The sequence below is a fragment of the Myotis daubentonii genome, chromosome 8 (genome assembly GCF_963259705.1).
Source record: "Myotis daubentonii chromosome 8, mMyoDau2.1, whole genome shotgun sequence".
Classification (NCBI taxonomy): domain Eukaryota; kingdom Metazoa; phylum Chordata; class Mammalia; order Chiroptera; family Vespertilionidae; genus Myotis; species Myotis daubentonii.
Window position 1 is genome coordinate 40,490,826 of NC_081847.1, and position 27,010 is coordinate 40,517,835.

At 41.1% G+C, this 27,010-nt stretch overlaps 1 protein-coding gene across 22 annotated transcripts in view; it reads right to left on the reverse strand.

Moving 5' to 3' along the window:
* Positions 1 to 908: 908 nt before the first annotated feature.
* The window catches only part of TCF4 (transcription factor 4), a 345,768-nt gene continuing 319,666 nt past the window's right edge, over positions 909 to 27,010 (reverse strand). For 16 of the 22 annotated variants that reach the window (XM_059706172.1, XM_059706150.1, XM_059706160.1 and 13 more), the window contains 5 exons: positions 12,295 to 12,430; positions 10,530 to 10,692; positions 7,250 to 7,479; positions 6,642 to 6,782; positions 909 to 5,491 (listed from right to left, as the gene is read on the reverse strand). In XM_059706172.1, coding sequence (XP_059562155.1) covers positions 6,646 to 6,782; positions 7,250 to 7,479; positions 10,530 to 10,692; positions 12,295 to 12,430 — 666 coding nt within the window. In that variant the 3' untranslated portion in view covers positions 909 to 5,491; positions 6,642 to 6,645. The remainder of the gene's footprint in view (positions 5,492 to 6,641; positions 6,783 to 7,249; positions 7,480 to 10,529; positions 10,693 to 12,294; positions 12,431 to 27,010) is intronic. The other 6 variants (XM_059706157.1, XM_059706158.1, XM_059706156.1 and 3 more) reach the window with 1 other exon arrangement.

A 27,010-nucleotide genomic window follows, 5' to 3' on the forward strand; every position in this document is an offset into this window, starting at 1 on the left:
AAACTCGTCACTAAACCCCATTAGAAAGAACACAAGAGCGATCACGGGGACGTCCGGCAACCCCCTCGCACGGGGCCAGGACATTGTCAGCAAGTGCTCATCTCCCCCGGGCTTCCTTCCCATTGCAGGCTTCACTGTACACTTCTACTACGCAAGGTTGACACAGCCTCCAAGTGTTGCAAAGTAGATTGATGTCCATTCTACAAAAATATTAACTTACAGTACATAACACTGAATAATTTTAATCTGTACATTTTTTCCCCCTCCCACAATAGGTGACACAGGTCAGTTTGTACAAGTTGGAAAAAAAACAACAACACATCTGGTCGTTCACATCTGGATTAAGAGTCAAAAGAGGTCAACCAGAAGTAGCGGGGTGGGGACAGTTTGAGAAGGAAGCAATACAGCGGAATAGTAATTGTGGTTAACAGTATTCAGCTCTTAACAAAGGGATACAAAATAAATCACCTAGATTTCTGACGGCAAAGATCTAGCCAAGAAGGTTCTGCCAAAGCAGTCGACCAACTGATCCCAAGGTGAGGCAGGCTCAGCTGAGGGACTGCAGCACCACCAACAGCATGGCGCCGGTCAGAGGCCAGAGCTCTTCAAACGCACCGCCTCAGTGTCACCCGCACACTGGTTCTATTCCTCCAATCAGTTACTCCTCTAGACAGTTTCCTTTTGGTTTCACATGCATCCCATTCCGTTTTCATTAAGGGCATCTCTTCCTTGGTCATTCATGTGCTTTTCAATTTGTTTTTGTGATTTTTGTGGGTATGTGTTTTGTTGGTTAAGCAGTCAATACCTCCAACACTTGGAAAATGCAATATAGGTGTGGTTTCACTCACAGAAGAGAATCAGAGCTCTATGGACAATGCAAAATGAAGTGAAAGAAGTGTCAGAAACAGTTTATAAAAATGGCACATTTATTGCTACAGAACGGTCATGTACATGACTTCATCGATAACTACAGATGGGACAGGTAATGGCCTGGACCAGGCTGGGCTTGCTTTTGTCTTGAAGAAACTCCAGCACACAACCTGTTTGGACACGTCTACAAATCAGAAATACACCAAAAACATGAAAAAATCGAGGCACTCAGCCACACATTGAAAACAAGGTGTAACTGTTTATCTTTTTTTTTCGAAGTGTTTTCCCTTTTTTTTTTCTTTTTTTAACAATTTTTTTTTTTTTTAGTTTTTAATGCTGCAGCTATGTGTACAGTCGCAAAAAATTTCCCCGCTGCGACCTACAACTAAAAAAATAAACAAATGAAACAAAACAAAAAAACAAACAAAAAAAGCTACCATACAGTTTCATCTCAGTAACACATGGTAAAATAACATCTTTTAAATAGTAAAATAAAGTAACAAACTTTACTCATAATGATTCCAAAAATCTACAAAGAAGAAATATTCAGAATCTGACAATTTTTTTTGTAATATTCATGGTATAAAAGGATTGCTCCTACGAAAAATAAGCCAAATATATTTTTATTTTTAAATTTAGTTTTTTTTTTCTTACTAGGGTGTACTACAGTCTATTTTATAGCAAAAAGAGCACTAGACAAACAAAGCTTTATAACAAAAAGCCAGGCACTGATACATGGTAAATCTCTGCTTTTTTTTTTTCTTATCTTCACTTAATTGCATCACAAGTAACAAGAATGAAAAAGGCCACAGTTCATATATTTCACCGTTACATATGTCTATAATACTTGAAATGAGGATGGCAAAACCAGCACTGCACGAAGATGAGTCCACGTCAAGTCCCATGAGAAAGAGCATGTCTCTAAAGAAAAACAAACAAAACCAAAGCAAAATAAAGAGAGAGGCCTAGCGGCCTTGTGCCCCATCGTGTTGGAATTCATCATATTCCATCTTGACTTTTTGTTTGTTTGTTTGTTTTGTTTCCAGTCAGCCAGCAGATTAAATTTTTGTGCTTATTTATGCTGAAAATGTTTCATTCCTGACTCAAGTTCACTTTTGGACACAGATCATATTCTGCCTGTTGGATCCAAGACGAAATCCTCTTAACCCCAAGTCTTGGTTCACCTCCCTCCCCAACCCCGAACCCCTCATCAAAATAAAGATCACAAATAAAAAAAAAAAATCAAGAAATAGGAAAAAAGCGAAAAACAGAAAGGAATCGGAAGACTGAATCAGAACCAGTTGCGTCACTGGGTGGACTGACAGTTGTATAAACATTAGTGTTCCTTGCAGCTACACAGAAGACAAATGGTAAACTTGCTAGATGAACAGATCCCTATTCTGCATATTCATAAATTACTTGAATGTGGAGGTGGATCAATGGTTCCAAGTTGCTTTAATGTCCAAGTCTCTTAAACAGATCCCCAGCCTAGGTATCATCATCACACATAGAGTATGGACCCTTATGGCATTTTTGTGTAGTTCTTTAATTCTGTCTTCTGCTAAATTTCATTAGAAAAATCCAGCACAGGATACCAATATCTTACCTGGGTTTGATAATTTACAAAACAACGAGAAAAACCACACTAAGAAGGCCACATTCCCTTTCATCTTTTTCTTCCTTTCTTTTTTAATGGGGACACAACCCGATTACACGGATAGGTGCAGATGTTTCTCCACCAAGCAAAAAGTGCTGAGCAGCGTTTGGTGGCCATTAGAAAGTTTTTCGCTTCTTTCCAAAGGGAATTCGACAATAGAGGTATTACATTACTGGGTAATGAATACATCAAAGCTGGTGAACAATAAATTGCAGCTTTTCCTCTGTTGGAGTGAGAACAAAATATAAAGCACCAATTTAAAAAATAATCAAATAACTACAATTTAGTTTTTTGCTCTGTTTACAGATTTGAAAACCTTTAAATCAGCTCTATTAAGCACCTGTATGATAACGTGTATCAAAAGTGCCATTCTTAACATGTACATCAACACAGGGAGTGTTTCCAGTTCCCTAAAGAGTAAACACCGTATTTTCTTCTGTACACTTATCCTGAATGTGATCAAAGTAGACCTGCTTCCTATATATTGTTCCTAGGGATACCCGCCTTGGTAGACTATACAAAGTGAGTGCAGAATGTACCACTAAAGGAAATCTTTACATACCGGGGAACACAGACACATGTTTTCCATTATTTCAGAGGAGGGGAGCGGACACAACACTGTCTTCCATGCCCTCTTGGAGTCCCTTTGTTCATACATTTCACAGGAAAGCCTCAAAATAACTCTTCATGAAGTTTGATTTCTGCTATTCTCCTAAGGTTTTAATCCACCTCCACATTTTAGGAACTTATCAACAAATCAAAGTATTTTAGTTTTATCGCTACTGAACATATTTACAGTTTTCAACACACACACACAGCTAATCAAAATGTTTATGGGTTTGTAAAAGATGACCACGTGGTAACTACCTTATTTGTTCTTACATTTTCAGAAATGAACATAAAATTCAGATTCTTGTAGCTCACTATTTCATTTAAATGAGACGTTTTTAAACCACACAGTTAAAAAAAACAAAACAAAAACCAATACAATGTATTAAAACACATAATAACAAGAGTCTACGTGTAAAAATATAACTTTTACATACACAATTTCAAAATAATGATACGTTTGCCGTTTGTTGCATAAAATTTACAAATGTATTTCATTACTATATAACTGGCAAAACAGGAGAACAGATGGAACATTTAGACCATTTTGATGGATTTATGGCATTTACTCAGTGCTGATAGGTGGAAAAAACTACTTGAATAGGGATTTTTTTTTTTCTTAATACATGCCAAGATTGTGTGGCTGTAAAAACAGAAACGAGTTAGAGACAAAAGGATGCTGACAAATACTTAACTAGGAGCACTATTTGTTTACTGCACTATACACCAAACTCAATCATTATAAAGATTCACGTTGGAAGTTGGTTCAATTGTGCCCAGACGTCAAAGCTAGCTATCTGATGAGTTGCTGTGCCATAGCTTGATCTATGTTTCTATCAAATATGTTAGGTATAAACTTCATTCATACTGGCCAGAGAAATACTGCACTACCCCTCCTCAAGAAAGTGCAACTTAATGCTTTAGGACTTATAAGGCTTGTTATAATGCTGCATGATGATTGAATATTGGCATTTTTCAGATGGAGGAGGCAGTTATATCATCTACATCTTAGTAAACCCATTTTGAAAAAAAAAATCAAGAAAGCAACAAAATCAATCAGCTCTGTCACACTACTTGCAATTTTCTCATTTGATGGTTTTTGAACTTTACTTTGTTTTTTTGTTTTTGTTTTTTTCCAAAAATCTGACCATGTATTCAGAAACGCCTCACTGCACACTACTTCGGCTACACATGTAGGTAACACTTTAATCATTTTGTTAAATCACAGCCACTTTGATTATGTTATGTTTCCGATGATATAAACATTGGAAGGCACAGTGGTAACATTGTAGCATTCTAACCTTGTACCTCTGAAAATCCCAGGAGAGGGCCACACGCGCAACATCACAGTTCAGACACACTCCTTTTGCCGTGTCTTAGTAATGCTGCTAGTAATATCTACACATGATGTGACTTTTAAGTCCTGTGTTCCCAAAAGACTGGAGAAACAACTTTCTACTTATTCGTGAATGAAAAGCAACATCAGGGTCAGCGTTTCACCCTGCACCACCCCTCCGGAAGCAGAGTTGGCACTACAGGTTACGATAACAAACCGGGAAGGGACAGAAAGAAGACCAAAAAAAAAAAAAAATCCGTATTTACAGTAAAATCTTTCTTTTAAAAAAGTTAATCAGTACTATTTTTTTACAGGAGAAAAAAGTCTGAAACAAATGAACAAAAGCTTACCATAGTCACTAAATTTTTAATATATATTTATATATATATTTATATATATATTTGTCATAGGTCTATAAGATCCATCTGTTCCTCCTACCCTAAGGAATGGCTAATGTCATCACTTCGCTGTCTCAGGACGTTTGCTGGTTTTGTTACTAGGGCAGCCGAGCTCCCCTCATTCGCTATCCAGGAATTATAAACACTAGCTGACTTGAATACCAACAAAAACGTTCATGTAGTTTTCTTCAGAAGTACACTTTTTCATTATTGCAAGTTTACAATTTTTAAATTAAATATTTTTTTCAGACTTACAAATTAATTATATTTTTTTTTCCAAAAGAAGTTTAGGCACAAATGCATTGTTCCACAGTGTGGAAGGATTGCCATTCAGTCTCTGGGCTGATCTCAGCCTGCTCACACCGCTTTGCACATTCTGAATGATATGTTAGAGAGAGTCATCCCTCAAGTTGCACTTTTTTCTTTCTTTTTTTTTGTTTGTTTTTCGGTTTTTTGATAATTGGGAATGCTGAAACCTCTTGCGTCTGCGATTCATAACTACTCAGACTTGTCTTATATTACAAAAAAAGGGTCAGGGAGAAGTGTTTATGTGGGTTTAAGATAATACAGCTGTTAAGGAAGTGGTCTCTTGTGTTAATGAAGCAATGTGGCAGCTTGGACCTGAGAAGAAAAAGAAGAGGGGAAATAATTAGTACATTGACAACAGTAGAAGTAAACGTTTTATTCTTAAACTCTTCTATCAAGGGGAAAATCTGTTAATCTGGGGAAATGGACTGATCTGGCCACCACTTCGGTGGGAGTAACTGGGAAGGCTGGTGCAGGGACAGCTCACTTAGGAGCACCAGAGGGAAGGCTGGGTGCAGGGGGCTCACTTGGGAGAACCACAGGGAAGGCTGGGTGCAGGGGGCTCACTTGGGAGCACCAGAGGGAAGGCTGGGTGCAGGGGGCTCATTTGGGAGCACCAGAGGGAAGGCTGGTGTAGGGACAGCTCACTTGGGAGCACCAGAGGGAAGGCTGGGTGCAGGGGGCTCATTTGGGAGCACCAGAGGGAAGGCTGGTGTAGGGACAGCTCACTTGGGAGCACCAGAGGGAAGGCTGGGTGCAGGGGGCTCACTTGGGAGCACCAGAGGGAAGGCTGGGTGCAGGGGGCTCATTTGGGAGCACCAGAGGGAAGGCTGGTGTAGGGACAGCTCACTTGGGAGCACCAGAGGGAAGGCTGGGTGCAGGGGGCTCACTTGGGAGCACCAGAGGGAAGGCTGGGTGTAGGGACAACTCACTTGGGAGCACCAGAGGGAAGGCTGGGTGCAGGGGGCTCACTTGGGAGCACCACAGGGAAGGCTGGGTGTAGGGACAGCTCACTTGGGAGCACCACAGGGAAGGCTGGGTGCAGGGGGCTCACTTAGGAGCACCACAGGGAAGGCTGGGTGCAGGGGGCTCACTTAGGAGCACCAGAGGGAAGGCTGGGTGCAGGGGGCTCACTTGGGAGCACCAGAGGGAAGGCTGGGTGCAGGGGGCTCACTTGGGAGCACCACAGGGAAGGCTGGGTGTAGGGACAGCTCACTTGGGAGCACCACAGGGAAGGCTGGGTGTAGGGACAGCTCACTTGGGAGCACCACAGGGAAGGCTGGGTGCAGGGGGCTCACTTGGGAGCACCACAGGGAAGGCTGGGTGTAGGGACAGCTCACTTGGGAGCACCACAGGGAAGGCTGGGTGCAGGGGGCTCACTTGGGAGCACCACAGGGAAGGCTGGTGTAGGGACAGCTCACTCTGGAGCACCACAGGGAAGGCTGGTGCAGGGGAGCTCACTTGCCCTTTCACATCTGTCCCATGTGGTTCGAAGCGTCTCCCATTCCAGGGTGAGGGCCCGCCAAGGACAGCGGGGGCGGCTCCGAGGATACCTTTTCCTCCTCCCTTCTTTTCAGACACGCAGCTTTCGGGTTCAGATTCCTCTCTGTGGAAGAAGGAAGCACAAAGCCTTCAGTTACTGCCCAGGCTGCTGGTAGGGAGCAGCGTGTACCTTTCTGGGGACCCTTTCCTCACGTTTGCTGACAGAAGGAACAGTTAGAGAGTGCACTAGAGACTCCCTCCCTCAGTCACTGGTAGAGGGTGAGCTGCGTGGTGGAGTCACAGAGCCCTTTGATAGTATCAGAAAGCTGGTAAAGCAAATATACGAAACACCGATGACTGACTGCATGGGGAAGCTCCACACTGCAGTCTTAGTGGTAAGAGGATCCTATAACTTAATTGCAGGAGAAAGGGGAGCTGCCTGTAGATTCAGTCGTGGTCTGCAATGGACAGAACTCTCCTGAGCTGTGCTCCTGTGTCCCCTCCGCTCCTGCTCAAGGCAGGCGAGTCCTTCACGCTCCCTCCGGCCCCATGAGACGTGGCTTCTGCAAGGAGCCCGCTGCCGGCACTGACCTCGGACCTGCTGCTCCAGGCTGAGGATGACGGCCACGGCCTGGTGGAGGATCAGGAGCTTGGTCTGCGGCTTGTCACTCTTGAGGTGGAGCTGCACCATGCGGCCCAGCTCCTTGAAAGCCTCGTTGATGTCGCGGACGCGCAGGCGCTCGCGGGCATTGTTGGCCATCCTCCGCTCCTTCTCACGCTCCGCCTTCTGCTCGGGTGTCAGGTCCTCGTCGTCGTTATTGCTGCGGGACAAAAGGGACGGGACATTTTCTAATGCTGTGGGGGAAAATCGGTGACTCAATTACTTTTGCTTTCTTCCAGAGTTTGCGCGGAATGTTTCCATCTCAAGCTCTTGTCCTTAGCAGAGTTTTACGTGCACTGGAGCTAGGATTGCTTTGGGTGGCTGTCACAGGCCCTAGATGAACTCAAACTGAACAGGAGAGGTTAAAGTTAGGGCCCAGAGTGCGCCCATACTACTGCCGGAGGCTACACCCTGCAAAGCCGGCCACAGTCAACTTCAGCGGAAGCCGCACCACAGGAGGGCAACCCAGAAAAAATAGTTTTAGAAGTTGCTCTTCTGTTTTGTTTTTAACTTTCATACCGTGACATCTGAAAGTTAAGGAAACTAAGTGATTGCAAAAACAGTCTGAGATGTCAAAATTAACGTGGTGCCGCTGTCAGGATGAAGCTCCTACACTGAAGACACCAGAGCAATGGGAGTGAAGACTTTTGTCCAGGTTTCTCCAGGAATTTGCTTTAAAGGTTTGGTTATTCCACTGAAAGTATCTGAGTCTCATTTTCTCTGTGCATTCAATAAAAATGTTAGAAACACATGATCTCCATGGCCTTTAATGACATGGGTGTTTATGATCCAAAAACAAGTGAGGGGAAACCTGAGTTGACCTGAACTGTGTAAAACAAGCAAAGCAAAACAAACTCCAAAGACCTACCGGCTAGAGCTTCTGACTCATTGTGAGTCAAAAATGAAGCCAACAAGCTAATCTCTGACTGTGAGAACAGAAATATTGTGTGATTCATACCAAAGGCATGGCTGGGCCCTGTAGAGTCTGGAAAGGCAAGATTATTTCTGTTTGTGGGTGTCATGCTGACAAATGAGAAGAAACTTTTGAATGGAGGGCAAATAGGAGGATGAGCCATCTGGAAAGCATAGCATAAAGGTTTCATGGCATCAGGGCTTTTGAGTGTTTCATGGGCGATTATGTAAAAAGAGGCGTGGGAGATGTCTTGCTTAAGGAAGACAGAATTGAAAAGAAGAACTTCGAGCAGAATAGTTTGATTTAATATGAACAAGAGTTTTGGTGGCACGAGAGATATCAAAAATAAAGTAAACTTTACCAAAAGTAATAGGCTCTCCATGACGAACAACAACAACAACAACAAAATCCAAGAAACAAACAAAAAAACAATATGGAGGCGACCAGCTACAAGGATGTTAACCAATAGATTTAAGCATGGCTTTAAATAACCATGAAGGTTAACCTCTATTTTAAAATCCCACGAATTTGAAATGTTCACAGAAAAAGTGTTATCACAGCACTTCAGAGCTGGAGGACATGTGGGAAGTTATCTGGTCAATGTGATGTACACTTAATGAAGTTGGCTCAAACTACATGGCTCTAAATCTTCCACTTTGGAGAATCTCTGGGTAATTTCCAGAGTGTAATAAGGATCAACTACGGTTTACAAGCCCCAATCGAGCAAAAATGGAAGTGATAGCCCTGGGTTGCGAGCACGTGTTGCACACAGAGGTGGCCATTTAAGCCAAGAACGCTTATAAGGGAGGGTAGAAGGGAGGCACCAGAGAAAAATATTGTAAGACTTGGGTCATCTCCCCAGAGGTACACCCTCCTGCAGATGAAATGGTGTTCTGTGGATGTGTGCTAGTGAACACACAACCGACCTGAACCAGTCGGAAAAGGCTCTGCCATCTGATCCTCCCACTTTGCTGCTGAGCCTTCTCTCCCTCACCCATGACCTCTGCTGTTGCCAAGGAAATCAAGCTGCCTATTACTATAGGATGTAATAAGTGAAAGGAGAACACAGTCAAGTTTCTGCTGGGACTGTCTTGAAGTTAAAAATTTTGGGTAATATTTTTATATATGAAGCACATGCCATACCTTTCAAAGGGTGGGCCTGAAAATGGGAATTGCTTTCCAAAGTTACTGGGGCTAATAATTAATTAGAATTGGTTATGCAAATCAAACTGCCTAGATTTGAAAAGCAATGCCTTACAACACATTTTTGGAGGTTTGAGTAAATGTCACAGGGGTGACCTTTTAAAATATGAAGATTCTTAACAGCAAGTTAAAATGTTGTGCTGAAACATCACAAGGTAAATGAATATGCACACTAGTAAGTATGGCCACTGCTTCAGTTACTGAGGACTGACCGGACTAACAGAGAAGGTGGTGCGCATGTGCAAGCCCTTGGGATTTCTCACCGATGTGGCCAAGAGCCAGGGAACCGCAGTGATGATGAAGGGAGAAGCTAGAAGCTTTTAGGGTTTTTGGAACTTGTGATAGGACATGTAATAAAATGTATCATCATAATAATAATAAAGACAATATGAAAAGGTGGCATCTTCTTCATCCCTGTAGGATACTATATATATATATAACCTTAAGAACAATAGCCGTTAAAAGGAAGGTGTAGTTTTAGTACATTTAATTAGCAAATCAAAAATATGGGTGCCACGGCATTTAAAAACCACCTGATTATCAGACTAAAGTTCAAGGAGACAGTTAGATTCTGCAGTTGCATTTTCTATAGGAGGGAGTATCCGGGAGAAAAAAAATTAGCAATTTAGGTGTTGTTCTTACATATATATCAACATGTTTAGAATAATATGGGAAATCAGTATTTTCTCATTTTTGAGATAAGAAAAACATTAGAGTTGCATATACATCAATTGAGTTTTCAATATCACGAAGATCTCTTTTTAGAAATATTTTAGAAATAACATTGCTGACCAAATTTGTAGAATAGGTATAGTCTTAAAAATCAACTCTTTGTGTTTGAGTCAGTTACAAATTGTTTTTACCGCGTATAATTAGCCCTGGGTCCAAATTCATAAATGCAAAGATATTTCAGGCATCGCTAGAGTACAGGTATCTTAAACGATACTTCAGTACCTCTAGAGTAGGCCTTTAATTTTCTTTCCAGCTGTAGATTTACCTGCCAGGAAAAAACTAAATAGTTTCTTCCTGTTCTGTTCACTTCATCAAAGTCCAATAAAGGAATTAAATGAAGCGACAGTATTATATACTGTTACCTAGATCTTGACCTAGTAATTGATTTGATATCCTTCTTGTCGTCATCTAGTTTCTTGTCCTCGGAAGATTTCGTGTCTTGCAGGTTCTCATCGCCCTCGTCGTCGGATTTGATCTCAGAGCTGCCGGAGGAGACGCTCTGGCCCTGCAGGCCTGGGGGCATGCCTGCGGAAACAGAGGGACCCTGTGATGTCTCCACCAAAGACCCCAGGCACAAACTCGCACCCCAGATTTGGAGCTGCCAGCGATGCAATTCAAGCTGCTCAACTGTGACCCTTCTGTCTTTTGTGTGTGTGTATGTACTACCTGGTGAAGTTTCAGAAATGCACCTGCGGAAGCAAGTTCTCTCTGCATTGGCTCTGAGGTTAAATTCTATTTTGCAATCTTTTGGAGTAGATGGTAATTTCACTGTCTACAAAACATCAACTTAATTGCAATGAAAATCATAATCATGAAAATCATACACCTCAATGTTCTGATTAAGAACCCAAGTAAATATCAGCTATTATATTGAGTTTCTTCCATATGCAATGATTTAATAGAAAAATGTCCTTAAAATATAATTCCCAGGGAGTATGCTAAATATGTACAGTCAAGTCTTCAATAGATATCCTAATGATATTCTGAAATTAGGCTTCTCTTATCCCCAAAGAGTAATCAGCATTTAAAAATGGTACATATGGAAAGCAGATAGCTGCGCGCTGAAGAAATTTCAAGCTTTCTCGTTGCTCAACTTTCAAGATCACAACACACATTAAAACTTGACCCTAATGCAAGCCTTTATTTCTAGGGTAGAAGCTTGTCTATCGAGTATTGCCCTCTATTTGTAATCTGTGGCTGGGAACCTTGTCACGCAAAATTTGGTCCATGGACCAGGAGCATCCTTACACCTGGGAGCCCGTTCGAAATTCAGAATCCCACACCTGCAGAGTCAAAATCTGAATTTGAACAAGACCTCAAGTCACGCTTATACGCGTTAAAACTTAAGGAACATTAGTCTAGGAAAGAAAACGAAAAACCAAAGGCTCTTTAAAAGAATGGTCTGCCACATTCTTACTGTTCAAATAAAATGGGGCAGCATCCCCATATATAATTAATACTCAGATGAGTACAATGTTTAACAGGTGAAAAATCTCAGGCATATCCTGTGGTAGAGTTATCACTCTTGTTCTAAACATGAGGGGAATGAGATGTTATTCAAGTGTCTCCTCATCACCTGCTCAGTCAGTTGCACAGAGAGCCTGGGACCCGGGTCTTGCCCCAACAGGACAACTTCCTGGGGTCATGAAAAACCCATTGCAGTATGACTGAAGTAATCATTATGGGGCTAGATGACTCAATACCGAAAATCGTTCAAACAACTCCATTTTTTAAGATGTGCCTATATTTCCTCCAATCTTCAACAACAAAAACAGTTTCCTTCCTTCCTATTCATTTGGAAATATCATTTTCAGGCTACAACTAACCATATTAGAGCAGCTGAATGAGTAAGATGTGGAAATAGCTAAAATAAAATTTCCTCTCATCAGTCTGTTGTCTTGGTCCCTGCTGAAACAGCACCAGGATTTCAGAGGATGTTTGAAGCAAACAGCTACTGAAGAAACACAATTAGCTGTTCTAAATACTTTCCCATTTACTTTCCATTTTGGGGCCAAATTTGATTCTTGGTTTTCTGCCAGTGCTTCCTGAGGGACGAATGCCAAGTAAGCGGGGGATCAGCACTAGCTCTGCTGTTGTGTGAGGACAGAAGTGCCCCAGTGGACCTACCTCTGTACGGGTCCTGCGGCGGGTTCAAATCAGGGGAGGTGGCCGACTGGACAGGAAGCTGTGGGACTGGAACCTGGTTTGGCACAAGAGAATGGCTGCCTCTCAGGGCCACTCCGTCTTCACGATGGGCCCCGACCTGCAAGGCGAGAGGAACCATAGAGTTTAGCGGGAACCAGAGGTGAGACAGCTGTTTACGGGGGTAGCCAGGACCTAATGAAGGAAGACTGGCCTTTGCAAAACAAAACTCCCAAATGCATTTCACTAGAGGGCGCTGAAGGACCACGCATACACCTAGAGTGCCCTGCACAGCCACTTAACACTCAGCAAGATGCCGTGCTGTACATCCAGTGACAAATATGGCAGAGGAGCTCAGGCAGGTAAAACGTCAAATTGTCTCCCAGGGTGCTGCAGTGGAGCGCACTGATTCGTACCCATCTGTCTTCTATCATGTCCGCCAACAGATCTGACAATTATCTTAATGCCCATATGCTTAATTGTGGGCTTCTCAATTCCCCCATTGCTATCGGAAATCCTACAGGAATTTCAATTTGGCATTCGACTTTCATTTCAGGGGATAAGATTCTCAGGCCTGCCATTTTTTTTCCATAATGCCAGCTAAGCCTGTGACAGCGGCAGCGGCAGCAGTATGGGATGCAGCCCCTGCTCGGTACAAATATAATAAAATGTCACCTGGCTTTCCAAAACTGGCAGCCCATTCCAAATTAATGTTTACTGTATTTCATCAGCTGCCGAGTTCCAAATCCAAAGGGGGACGGTTTCTGCCAATGCCACCACACCGGAAAATGTCCCAATAAAGGTTTTATTAAACACACCAGTAATGCCATCATTGCCATGCAAAGAGTTTGGACATTGTTCCATTTTTTTTTCTTCACTATTCTGATCCCAGGAAGACACCATATTGTAAACAGTCTTTATGCTTCCAAGAATAAAATCATAGAGTACAGCATGATGCTTTGGTCTGAAAAACCCGCTGCTGAGCTTTTTATTAACGAGTACTACCTACTCCGGGCCCAGAGATGTTGAACCCATGGCATGAAGACAGCAAGTGCTGACTTTAGAGGGTACACCGCCTTAAAGCAGAACATCAAGCTTTTGCAAACTAAGAGGAACCTGAGTAGCTGCATTTTCGTTTGCATTTCCAACTAGTTATTTTCTTAGCTTGTTGTTAGGTGAACATTTACACAAGACAATGAGTCTAACACTGAATATATTTATCTACAAATTTAGACTGCTATAAATCAAAAACCTGAATTTTTCCTCATTCAATATATAAAGCCACAAAGGAGAATCACCACTCTTTTGCTACCAAATATTTAAAGAGTATTTCTAAGGAATGCAACAACAAGAATCTGAGCTGACAACAGTCGCATTCCCAGAACTGAGCAGAGGCAAGTTAGCTGAGGCAGCCCACTATCCAGTTCTCACCGTTACAGGCAATTCAAAGAAGATAACTCAGGAGCGGGGCAAAGGACCAATTGCTCAGATTCAAACTATAGCAAGAATAGTACAGGATTTAAAGAAGTATAAACGAACGTGGTAGCTAAGAGACCTGAGCAAGCCTGTGCTGTCTGCCACCTATGTGCCTGAGTCCCTTTCTGGATCATTCTAAATGGTGGTTATTTAGGTCTTACGAGTGTGCAGCAAATGCACCGGGACCCTGATGGTCTCCCAAAGCCGTCCATTCCATTTTCACCCAAAGTCGGTCTCGGTGCACATTCCGCCACTGGTACTAGTTTCAGCTCCTGGGTTCATGGAGTAAGTGTAAGCCCTTCTCACATACGTAATGCCGTTGCCACGCCACTCCTGTCTTTCATGTGTAACTGAAGCCTGTTCCCTCACAGGCAGACCATGCCCACAGCTCCGCCAGCCATTTCTCACTCACTGTTGGGACATGTTTTTATTTTTCCTCCCAAACAAAGACTGATACTATTTTCCATTCAGGCTTTGATTTGCCATGTTTAAATCTGTGCATTTCCCAGATTTATTCCTTCGATGATTACCCTTTCCATCCAAAATGTCAATTTGTAAGCGTGAATTTCAAAGGCCTTGATCAAATGGTCACTCTTTAGTCTGTCAATGTTACCCTAAACAGTTACCTTAGCGCTGACTCATATTTTTTGGTATTCCCAGTGGATTTCAGTTCTTGGACTTCCACAAAGGAGGATTCTAAGTTGGAATCACTGAGGTAACCATGGATCTGAGCATAGCAGAGGTGTTTTTGAATTATTATGTTACAACTTTCAAGCCTTCTTTGTAGGCATTTATGATATAATTTAAGGTTAATATTTTGCTTTTCACTTAAAATATATTCAGATATTAATTCTGCAATTTCTTCTTTCCCCCTCTTGGTCACAATGAGATTAGTTTTTACAAGAGGAAAAAAGAATTCACAACCAATTACCTTTTATTTTCTTTGCCTCAACTATTATGGAAGACAGTGTAACTGAGTGAAAATAATACAATGATGAGAGTCAACAATATCTAAATTCTAAGTGTAACTGGTTTCTTTAATAGTTGTATAATGATGAATAAGTTACTCAAAGCCCAAAATGGAGAAAATAATACTAGAAGTTTTAGAGAATAATTCCCATGTCTAATGCAAGAAGAAGAGATATGTCAAACAGCTGGTACCCAGTGATAATAGAGAGTGTTCTGTGTTCTGAAAATATGTGCATAATACATTACCATAAGGGTCTCAGTAGTTCCAGAACCCTCAGAACTCAAGCTGCCTGCACTTTCAATCGTCTTTGCCTCTATTTTGTTCATATCCATTTAATTTTAAATCTCTCTCCTGCAGGATGACAGTAAAATCTTACATGATATTATTATAAATATGTTTGAGAATATAGTTGTTCCAACTATGTTTTTGTTTAGATTTTAGCCATATATGCTACCTAATTTTATATATTTTCCATAGATCATCTCAAGAAATACATCAATTATTTTCCATAAAGAAAGTTAGGGACAAAGTTATCCTTACTGTTTTAAGACCTCCTTTGTAAACGGGTGTATTCCAGGTCAAACGAAGGATGGATGATAGGTTCTGATCCATGTGTAACGACCCTGAGTCTCTAGGATCAAGTCCAATGCCTCTGACTATCAGATAATATTCTAATCTGAAGAATTAGCTTTGCATGTTTCCTTGACCACAACAGCATCCTATTCAGTTCTCTTTCAGAAACATTACTTCTGGTCACATAAAAGACAAGGAAAGAAAGACAGTAGGTGGCCAGCACAAATCCACCACTAGGGTAGCTCAGAAACAGACGGAGGAACCAATACTGCTATCTGTACAGGCCACGGCCAGGATCTGTCAACTTTCCTTATAACGTGATCATGTAACTAGAAAAAGCAGATTCTTTTAAACTTACAAATAGGTTCTTAGGATGGCACCTTTAAAAAAGTAAAGAAAATTCATGCTTGATTAAAGCCCCATTTTGATAATAACCTTTTAACATAGATAAGCAATAGTTTAAAGTTAAAAGCCAGCCTAGGAAAACAGTTCACTTAATTAATATTGATTGCAAATGCTTTTGCAGTCTGTAGGAACAGCCTTCTTACTGTCACATACTATATGGTTTTAGATATATTTATGCTAAAAGTAAAAGATAGAACTAAAATCTAAAAATATATTCAATAATTGTTAATTGATCCTGTGCACATTAAATCACAAATGTTTACGAATCTAGCCCATGCTTGTAATTCTGCGAGGGACAGGGGACACATGGTGAAGAGCCTGGATGTGGCCCTATCCTTGTGAGCTTACAGTGACCTTAGTGAGACTTTGTGCCCTGAGATCAATTTAGTGAGGCAGCTCTAATAGTAAGAACCAGAGCCTCACTCAAGCTTGGCCAAGATACAGCTGTCAGAAGGGAGGAGGGCTGGGGGGCTGGGTGAAAAAGGTGAAGGGGTTAGGAAAAAAACAAACAAACAAAAACCTCATAAAGATAACAGCATGGCGATGACCAGAGGGGAGAGGGTTAGAAGACAGTAGAGGGGGATAAATAGAGGCAGAAGGAGACTTGGCTTTGGGTGGTGAACACACAATATACAGATGATGTATTATAGACTTGAACACTGAAACCTATATAATTTTATTAACCGGTAAATTAAATTTAAAAAAGCTTTATCATGAAGGTTTCTGTAATTTAGGTTTTGGACCCAGAAGATTCTCAGGACCTAAGGCCACTCCTTATGTCTCATGAGCGGTTCCAGCCTATCTCCTCCTCGGCTGGAACCTGTCTCTCTCTGACTCTGCCTCTCATGACTCCAGCTGGACTCTTCTTTCACACTATCTTGTGGTACATTCCTTCAGGATCCATGCCTGCTGCTAACTCCCTCTCTGTCTTAGTATTTCTGAGTTCAGAATGTCAAGATCATCTGATGGCCCAGCTCATTTTGAAGCAGATGTGGACCATCCTTTGAATGGGCCACCCTAGGATCCTAGGATCGGTGTCCTCATTCGTGGTCCCATGAGCTACAAAAGAGGAAGAGGAGGCCAGATCATGTGATTTCAACATCTCTGCCTTTTCTTCAGGCCCTGCAGACCATGGCTGTTATGTGCAAATATCTAAGTTACATTTCATCTTAGCTCAAGTCATATTCAAATTACGACACAGCTATTTAAATTCTGTGTTAATTTATCATTGGGCAGAATTAAATAACTTTAGAAGTGCATTACTTCTTTTGAGTCTGTAAGCACCATAAATATTAAATAACCTTGCTTTCTGAGGAAAATATTGATATAGTAGAAGCACTTTTAAATCATAGTATTTGGAGTTTAAGACCTTGGAGACACTTGGGAACCAGTTAGGCCAAATTCCTCATTTGACAGATAAGAAAGCTAAGGCTGGAAGTGGCTAAGTGACTGAGTGAATGTCCAGTTAGAGGGCTGAAACAAATTTTAAACTCAGAAAACTTATAACATTGAACAATTTTATTTGGTATACATACAGGGTAAGGGGGGGCAAAAGTAAGTGTACAGTTGTTCTTATGGAAAATAATACAATAACTTTTAAGTAATACAAGAATAAAGTCTGTGTTTTGCATACTCACAATAGTAAACCTACGTTTGCCCCACCCTGCTTACAGATTTAAGGGACAAAAAGGGTCTACTTACTGGAGCTTTTGTTTTAGAACTGTGTATATGTGTGTGTGTATGTGTGCGTGTGTGTATCTGTGTGTGTGTGTAGATACAGATATAGATATGAAAATCATTTTAGTTTTATCATAGAGGAAAAAACATCATGGTTCACCAACTCAGGCCAAGGCCAACGCCAAGATGTCTAACTAAATTACAAAATTTAATATCTGCCACAACTCCTCCAACATAAGCTGATTTAAAAGATATGCAGCTTCAAATTGGGTGGCTGCTGGCAAGGCTGTTTTATGTGGGATGCACAGCACCCTGGTAAACACCCTCATCCCCATCCTCAGCTAACAACAAACACCACAAACAAAAAGACATTCAGTGTGTCTGCTCTCTTTGTTTCCAGGGAGTATTGTGAAAGTAATTATTCTGTTGTATTTAAAAGGCCTATTTCATGGATGGGAAAATGTATTAAATTTCATTTGGCAGTTATTCAATCCTTGTTAATGTTATCTCCAGAGATAACTGCTTCAAAACAGGCTTTCAGACCTCAGTTCCTTCTCTTCTACCATAATCCTCCTAAAAGAGTGCAGGATGGGCAATGTAGGAAACCTGTCATCAGTTTCTAGACCAAATGATGACACAAACCAGATACGCTATTAGAAACATTTCGGTAATATCAAAATGGAAGTTTGTTATTAATGGCATCTGGTTCAACATTCTTCTTTTGACATAGGTGATTTTTAAAAAGAATTGGGCAAAGAAAAAGGTCCTGAGAGTTTTTACTTGTGTCTCTTCTCTTTCTCTTCTTGTTTTGCCATATTCACACACACACACACACACACACACACACACACAGAAAAGTTGATGGGCTTTTACTGTAATTAGACACCCACTGACACAGAAAACAATTTTGGTGTCTGTAACTGTAATCTCCCCGTGAAATATCAATTATACATGACAGTGGTAGAATACTAGATTTCAGTTTCCATTATCTTGCCATATCTCTGTCATATTAGAGGAGAGCAAACTTATTTTTCCAAATGTGCAAGATACTGTTTAATCCAAAAATCGAATCTCTTAAAGAGATGGGAAGTGGTCATGCAAACTTTTTTACTAGCTCCCCGGTGGGAACCTGGGAGTTCACAAAATGGCAGCAGGAGATGTTACCACGAGGAACAGTACTAGAGGCACCCAGAACCTATAGAAAACAAGACTCTAATAACCAGCTCTTTTGTGTGAGAAAGTTCTAACATCCAGGATACCTTTCAACCACAAATAAATGATCAGAATATATATTTTTAATTCATGGGATTAAACATATGAAGGACTTTTCACTAAAGTCAGATATGGATTCAATTCTTTTGTTTGGATTTTAATTCTTAGGCAATGTTTACTGGGAGACTTCCTAAATGTCTTAAGAACACCTACCTGTTCCCCCCTTCCGCCCCCGGAAATCTCATCTCATAGCTTCACTGCAAACTTTGCCTGAAATTTAAGGTAATTCTTTCTTGGGCAATTCTTGGAGATTTTTTTCATGCTTATCTTCTCCAAATGATAAGATAATTTTCAAGAGAATGTAAACATGATCTTCATGACCTTAATCTTGGCAGTGCTGACTGGTCATGTGATCAACTAGGCTGAAACTCCCATGATGTCCACCGAAATGGTTAAAATGAATGATTCTGTGATCTAGTTCGAGAGATGCAAATTATCTGATTTCAGTTCATCTTTTTTTTCTTCACTCATAAGTTCCATCTATTAAAACTGTTTCATTTCTCTCCTCTGTATCTCCATCCTTCGCCCCCAATTTTCTACATCATTTTCATAGAGGGGAAACCATAAGTGGATGCAGCCCACCAAACAGGTAGTTCGAGGGGTGGGTAACTGTGTTCCTCCCCTGACCCATGTACAGGTTAATAAGTAGGGAACCAAAGTTACCACATGCTCAGTGAGGAAGCAATCTAGCACAGAGATTATGGTGAAAGTTTGCAATTACTTGTGAGCAGGAAAGACGACTGAATACGTGAGGTGCACCTTCAGACCCTGCAGTGCAAGCACACCTGTGTGCGTGCACAATCACGTCCGCCTTCCACACAACTCCTGCAGCTAGTCCAGGAGGTTCAACACTGGGATTTCTCCTTCCCTAACTGCCCTTCATTTTTAAAATGCTCTTGTTCTTATCAAGTAACACATGCCTACTGCGAGATACTTGGAAAGGAAGTGGCAGGGTAAAGAAGCTTACCTAAACAAATGAAATGTTTCTTCTCAGTCACTTTCTAAATACTAACCCACTAAATGCCCATCACTTGGTACCTTGCATATCAAGGTTGTGGCATGGATTTTCCTTATTCTGTGGATCAAATCTAAGATCTACACCTATAATTCTTTTTAAAAAATATGTTTTTATTGATTTTAGAGAGAGGAAGGGAGAAGGGCATCCTTTAATACGGCAGGGCTTACACTTAGATGATTCCGTTTTGCTGCCATTCATAAAGCCTGCACTTGTCTTGAGCCGAGAGTGTCCCCAGGGCAAGGACGGGGTGTAGAGGTCACTGTTATAGGATTGTAGTCTCACAACGTGCACTTAGATGCTTCCTAATAATAGATGATGACATGAATGGCATGTGTTTGTGAGACTCTTTGTGAAACGTAACACCTTTTGATATTGTTGAATATACATTTAGCATGTTTCTATCCAATAATAAACATTGAATTCAACAAATGCCTTTTGAATATCTTCTTTATGCCTGGGTCTATTTAGGCATTTTTAGAAAAAAATATGTAGACATAACTATTACTTTCAATGCTCTTATCTTAATGGTGAATTAATATAATTACTATCGGAGGCAAAGTAAGATGAATGTCTTAAGGGATGCAGGTCGTGCAGGACTTGAAAGGACGGGTGAAACCCTATCAGAAGAGACAACAGAGGCTGCTTCAAAAGGAAGGTGGCATCTTAGACAGGTTTCAAATGATGGGAGAATTTTGATGTAGATCATTTAAATATATTTTTTAAAAACTGACATTTAACTTTAATTAAGTGGTATCTCCACTTTAAATGAAAGTTTCAGTTTTAAATTGAAAAGTGGCATTATTTAGATGTTATATATAAGGAGTTAAGGATTGCATATTAATGTTTTCATGTTGTCAGACTACACATTTCAGACAAAAAGCAGGTTTTTGTAAATCCCTTTATAAACCTCAACGGCTTTGCTACAAAGTGAACAACATAGGGCATTCGGACACAAATGGCACCTCACTGGATGTGTGTATTATTGGCCCAAATGATTCACTCTTATTTAACTGCAATGAAGTCTTTCATCTCCCAATAATAGTTTCCATATGACCAGTGGCTCTGCTATAAAGAAGATCAAAAGCGAAAGAAAGGATTTAATAAAAGAAAATGACATTAAGAGTAGCATTAAATCAGAGGAAAATACCAATATCCAACTCTTTTTTTTTTTGGAATAAAGCTCCACAGAGTGCTAAGCAGCTTCCCCAATATGTCATGAGAAGGCATTTTACAAGCAGTAGGCATGTGCAAAACCCATCTGTGTATGCCGTGGATGGTAGAGATTAAGTTAGGGGGAAGTGAGGTATGGGGGGGGTGTGTGCAAAGAACGCCCCATTTAGAAGCAGGCTGGAGAACAGGTAACACACCAAACAGCTAGCTTCCCAGTTAGAGTATAAGGAGGTGTCTCAATGGCCGACGTCCATCCATGCCTGTCCTTTCCTGTTCCAGTTAAAGGAGACAGACTTTTTGATAATTCCGAATTTCTCAGAGAATCATAACATTGCTCAACTTGAGTACATGAGTTCTGAGAAAGGAAGTTTTTTTTGGCAACGCACAGTGACTTGGTATGAAGAGCCAACTTCCCAAACAAATTTTCTTCTAGTTCTTAAAAAAAAATTACAATGTTAATCTCTATTCCCGACTGGATAAACAGCTGCTCATGACCTCCAAGTCCCAGGGGGAGGAGGCCGCTTCCTTTCATCTTCAGACGGGTGGACAGCTGACGTGCCCTGCACGATAGTGATTCCACATGTTTCTTACTTGGCCTCTTTCAAAACTGCTCCGGTGCTGGTCTCACCAACTCAGGTTTCTTTTCTCCCTTTCGCTTAGCTGGCATCCATAAACTTGAAAAACACGCTGGGTTATGGGAGCACTTATTTGAAATTGTAGTTCAAATAAGTTCTGTCAGTGTTGGTGTATTTAAAAAGGAAATTCAAAATCTTATAATATCTAAAGGAAGCTAAGGCCGAGACTTTTGCATGAAACCCTGGGAGGGAAATGACCATTTTGGTTTCTTTCATACTGAGCTAATTATTTACTCAAGGGCTGGCTGTGTTCAAAGATCCTCCACTTCTAATAGCCTGGCTAATGCGATTACTTTCTTCTATCTGTTTGTGCCCGAAATGCAGGAGCCAACTCCAGCCCTGTTCCTCCCCATGGAAGTGCCCAGCAGAAGGTGACAGGGCCGGCCGGTCCCCAGGGCCTTGCTCACTTGTTCCTGAGCACCTGCTGCACCGGTGACCTCAGCTCTACACCTCAAGCTTCAGACATTTCGCAAAACAGCTTTTTAAACAAAACCCAGCTGTTTCCCATCTAGACTACGGGGGTGGGGGGGGGGGGTGGGGGGAGAAGTTTGGGCAGCATACAGAAACACTACCCAGAGACTGCCCTTCTCCAATAACTTTCACACGCTTTCAGCTCCAAAAGAGACCGTCCGAGAGAAGCCGGGGAGAAGGCAAATGAGACATTAAAACGTGGCAGCTCAATACATTGGTTTTTGACAGTATGTCCAATTACCCGCTTGAAAATGAACATGGCTATTGTATCAGGAAAATACTTCCCCAAAGATGTCATTTAACTAATATTGGACAGATCCTGTGATTAAACTCAACTTTGGAGCTTAAGACAACTTATGGATATAAAGGAAGCTATAATTAGGCACCACTGTAAATGTCAATTAGGTAGAATCCTCACCTTTCAGAAATGTGGTTAAAGCTTTTTTTTTAGGTTTTCATTCCTAAAACTGCTTTGCCTAAAACTTCTTCTTATTTTGAAACCATTTTACACTTCTGTTTTCTAAGCAATTAAGATACTTTTGACTTAAAAAATTTGCAGCCACAATAAAAGCTAAAATAACACAACGACCACAGGTTTTAAAAAAATATAAAATGGCCACGGCCTAGTTTAGGCTTTCAAACAGTGCCAAGCTGCTCCAGTATTTTCTGTTTTGGTATGAATGACATAACTGAATTACTTCATGAGCTGCTACTTTAATTCCTCAGGGTGGAAAATTCCATGAGTTAATTTAATTTGGATGTAAAAAATATACATGAAAACTTGCTCTTCCTGTGGACTCTCATGTGAAATATCCGCGCCAATTGTTGGAGCTGCTGCGCTCCAAGGAGGGGCTCTGCACCCACTGCGGCCCTGGCTGGGTGCTGCAGGGCTGCTACCAGAGGCCAACTTTCTTACCTCCATCTGGCCACATAAGATCCTATATTTTCTGCATTTTAAAGAAATCATGTTTATCTATGGTTCTGTGGTGCCCTTTCTAGCCTGTAACAGTCAAAATCCTACGGACCCCAAATGTTCACCCGCTTCTGAGTTGCTCCTTAGGTCACTTAGGAATTCAAGTTTGCATTTTGGGTACGCACACACTTGAGTGATCACCTTCCCACAGTCAAGGGCCCGCAGGGTCAGAGACGGGTATGTATCCCCAAAGGATCCGAGGTGTCGAAGGAGTGAATGAGCACCTGTGTATTTTCTAATATATACACTCACTATATATTCCCCCACTCCGCATCTTTCTTGAGGAGACAGGGTTTAAATGCAAGGGTTGGCCTTATCTAAATGATGGTTTAGCACTGTGTCCTTGTTCCCAAAAAAAGTTCAAAGAAAACGTTATGATGACTGAGCTATTAAAAGGGTCTACTTGCTTTTCCCTCTATTATTTAAGAAGAAAGCAAAGTACAAATATGATGAGATCATACAGTCTGTTTTAAATATGTTTTCATATTTTAAAAGTGGGGAAGACAACAAGTTTTTGTTTTTATCCAAAGTGCTAAATACATACTTTAGGGGAAAAGTAAGAAAATGAGGCTTGGCTTGTCCTAGAAGATGGAGAAAGACTGTTCTTTGGGTATGATGGTCCAAGGGAAACGGACTCTTGTTTGTAGTTCACAGGGCCTGAATTTTAGTAAAACAGGTGTGTGTGTGTGTGTGTGTGTGTGTGTGTGTGTGTGTGTGTGTGTGGCGGGGGGCGGGGGGGCACGGATATTCTTAATTCGGACCCACTGCTGGGAGATCTGGACATGCGTCATGTTCCAACCACTTGTTTTAAGGGTTGCTAATGGAGTGTGAATAGTCACAGTGCTAGTAAGTTCTGAGGAACTAATGTACAGTGTGCCAAGCTGCTCCAGTATTTTCTGTTTTGGTATGAATGACATAACTGAATTACTTCATGATAACACACAAAAAAGGAATTACTGAGGAGATGGAGGCATTAACTACCCTTATCGGGGTAACATTTTGCAATATGTAGGTGTATCAAAGCAACACATTGTACACCTTAAACTTACATATGTTAGATATCAACAATATCTCAATAAAGGTGGGAAATTAAAAATAAAGTGAATTTCTTTAAGCACTTTTTTTCTCAGTTCTGTTTTTTTACATTAAAAAATTAAAGTACCGCATAGATATAATTAAAAACTTTCCATTGAAAGTGTTAATCTGCTCTCAGAAATATTTGGTAGTTGTGGAGATTAGGAGAGATGGTAGAACAAGTGCTAGGCAAATATCTTAATTAAAGAAAAAGAAACAACACAGTGCCTATAGAAAGATGACACTAAATGACTAAGGTCATGGGTGAAAGTGTGTAATAAGCTATTTAAAAAAGAGTTCGGAGTGCTCTGAGATGGAGGCAATGACTTCTCAAACTCAGTTTGGTTCTACCAAGAACAAGTCTTTCTGAACAAATCTCATTTCCTCATTCATGGGAATGCTGAATGCCTGGTGTCTTGTGATAACGCTATGAACAACATGAGGAAAGGTGGACTGCATGGGAGAAAAGTTAGGGGGGAAATACTAAACTGAAAGAGCAGGGGGAGATGTGAGTGCAGAGCAAGTGTCTGTAGTGTTGAACCTCGGACTTTCAGCTCTATGTCCTTCCCGGTCAACATTTTTTTTAAAAAATATATTTTATTGATTTCTTACAGAGAGGAAGAGAGATGGATAGAGCGTTAGAAACATCGATGAGAGAGAAACATCGATCAGCTGCCTCCTGCACACTCCCTACTGGGGATGTGCCCGCAACCAAGGTACATGCCCTTGACCGCAATCGAACCTGGGACCGTTGAGTCTGCCGGCCGACGCTCTATCCACTGAGCCAAACAGGTTAGGGGTCGGTCAACATTTTTATTCATGGCTTTGAGGTGGGCATCAATGACACCCATCACATTTAAATTTGCCAACTACAGAGCTGGCAGAATATGTGACTGCGTGAGGACCTAAAGGAGACCCGAGGCTGGAAACAGACTGAAGGCTGAAGGATGAAATACAAAGGTGTTCTGTGAAGTTTGTCTGGCACAACAAAAAGTGCACGGGGACAGTTGAGAGATGTGTGACTTAAGGATTTCAGCTGATTACAAGTTCAATATTTATGAGCAGGATGATGAAATCATCAAAGATAGCTAATAGGATCTAGTTAGGCGGCCTTTAATAAAGATATAATATACTAAATGGGTTTGGTGATAGGTCCATCATAGTCACCCTGGTAATTCCTTGAGCACTGTGTTCAGGTTGAGACTCTACCAACTAAAAGGTCCTAGAAAAATAAAAGCATCCTTCATATGCTGGAGAAGGAACTGGAAAATCAGAGTCAAAAACTATTTTTAGGTTAAATATTTGAACATATAAATGTCTAGCCTAGAGAAAAAATATTGAATAGATGTCTTCAAATAACCGAAAAGTTTTTAAATATTTGTTGGATTGAGTTAGGGTAACTCTAAGCAGAAAAACACAGACATCACAGAGAAGTAAATATGGGCTGGACTCAGAAAGAATTTTCTAGCATTTGCTGGAAATGACTTTGTGGTCACTTGGAGTTACTCAGCCTTGAAGGAAGGAGGCTGGTAGAGACTTACTGACCACTTGACAGGGCATTTGTAGGGGGATGGGGATAGAGATGACTTCTAAAGTCTCTGAGATACTATGGTAAAAACTGCTTAGAAATGAAGTGTGTGTTAAAATATATATGGAATTTTGTGGAAAATTAAAACCTGTGAAAACCTCAGAGTGAAGATGGTGAAGACCCTATGGATCATACCTTTGTTAAAGAGCTCCATGTAGAAACAGAATTTCCTGACGTCTGCTACTCCCACAACCACATGCTCCCCAAGATATCACATCACTGCCCACTACCATCTCTAATTGCCAAGTATTATTGGCAAAGCTAAATAGCAATATGTGGCAAGGAGCCAGGGGACAACTGAAGAGTTTTCTTGGGTTTCATGAGTTAAGTCCGAGTAACAGAGCGGTTTGTAATACCAGCCACAGTGTTGAAATTGCTATGGTATTAGGTTAGAGAGGAAGGTTGTTGCAGCAGCGTGGTATTTAGCACAAAGAGTGCTGGTCTCATAGCTGGCTTGTCTGGTTTTTAATCCTAGCTTGGCCATTAACTAGTGAGTACCCATGCTTGGGTCACTTCCCCTTTCTTGGCCTTAGTCTTCAGCAGCAAAATGAGGGCCATGAGCTAAAGGACCTCTGGGTACTTTTAGCATCTAAAATATAATGGTCCTAAATCTTAAGAACTATGAAAGCAGAAGAAGAACTATGAAATTTAAGTCGTTTATCCTGAGGCCCCACATGGCAAAAGTTCCCTTATGTTTAATATCAATGAAATAAAAAGGTGCTTCTTCACCTAATGAATGCTCTTTTGATAAATTCTTTCCAATCCAAAGTCAAACTAAAAATGTTATTGATAAGAGAGAAGCCGGGCAAATATTGGTTTATGTCAGAGCTTCCTGAAATGTGCCAAACCCCACTTGGGGTTCTGGGAAGGGGCCAAAGGGGATGCTGTGGAGGACAGGTGTAGGTGTGGGCTCACAGGGCGCTTCCACTTCCAAGTCAACTAGAGCAACGCGATCCTTACGGATCACTACTCCTCTACCAAGGGACAGGGTGACCCTTCCCACAGATAACAGAGCTGGGTCCATCCTCTCTCGTGGAGCCTAACCACACTGCTGTAGCACTTTGTTTTCAAATATGTGTCCTTCCCTACTCGCCTGTGAACCCCTTGAGAGCAGAGACCACCTGTTGGCCTAGAGCCTGGCATTTGGTTACCATCTGATAAATGGTTTTGAAATGAATAAGTGGACTTTAAGCAAAAAGGATCCGGAAACCACATTAATATTATATATTAACAGAATAGGAACTTTTTAGCTAAATGATCCTATAGTTACTGACTCTACTGACAAGTAATTTGGAGCCCTTACAGAGTCACATGAAGATATTTTTGATGTGGGTTTTGTTCTTAGTAAGTTAGAAGGAGAGATTAGGTCATCTGAAAGGCTTTCTTTCAGGTTTCGTCT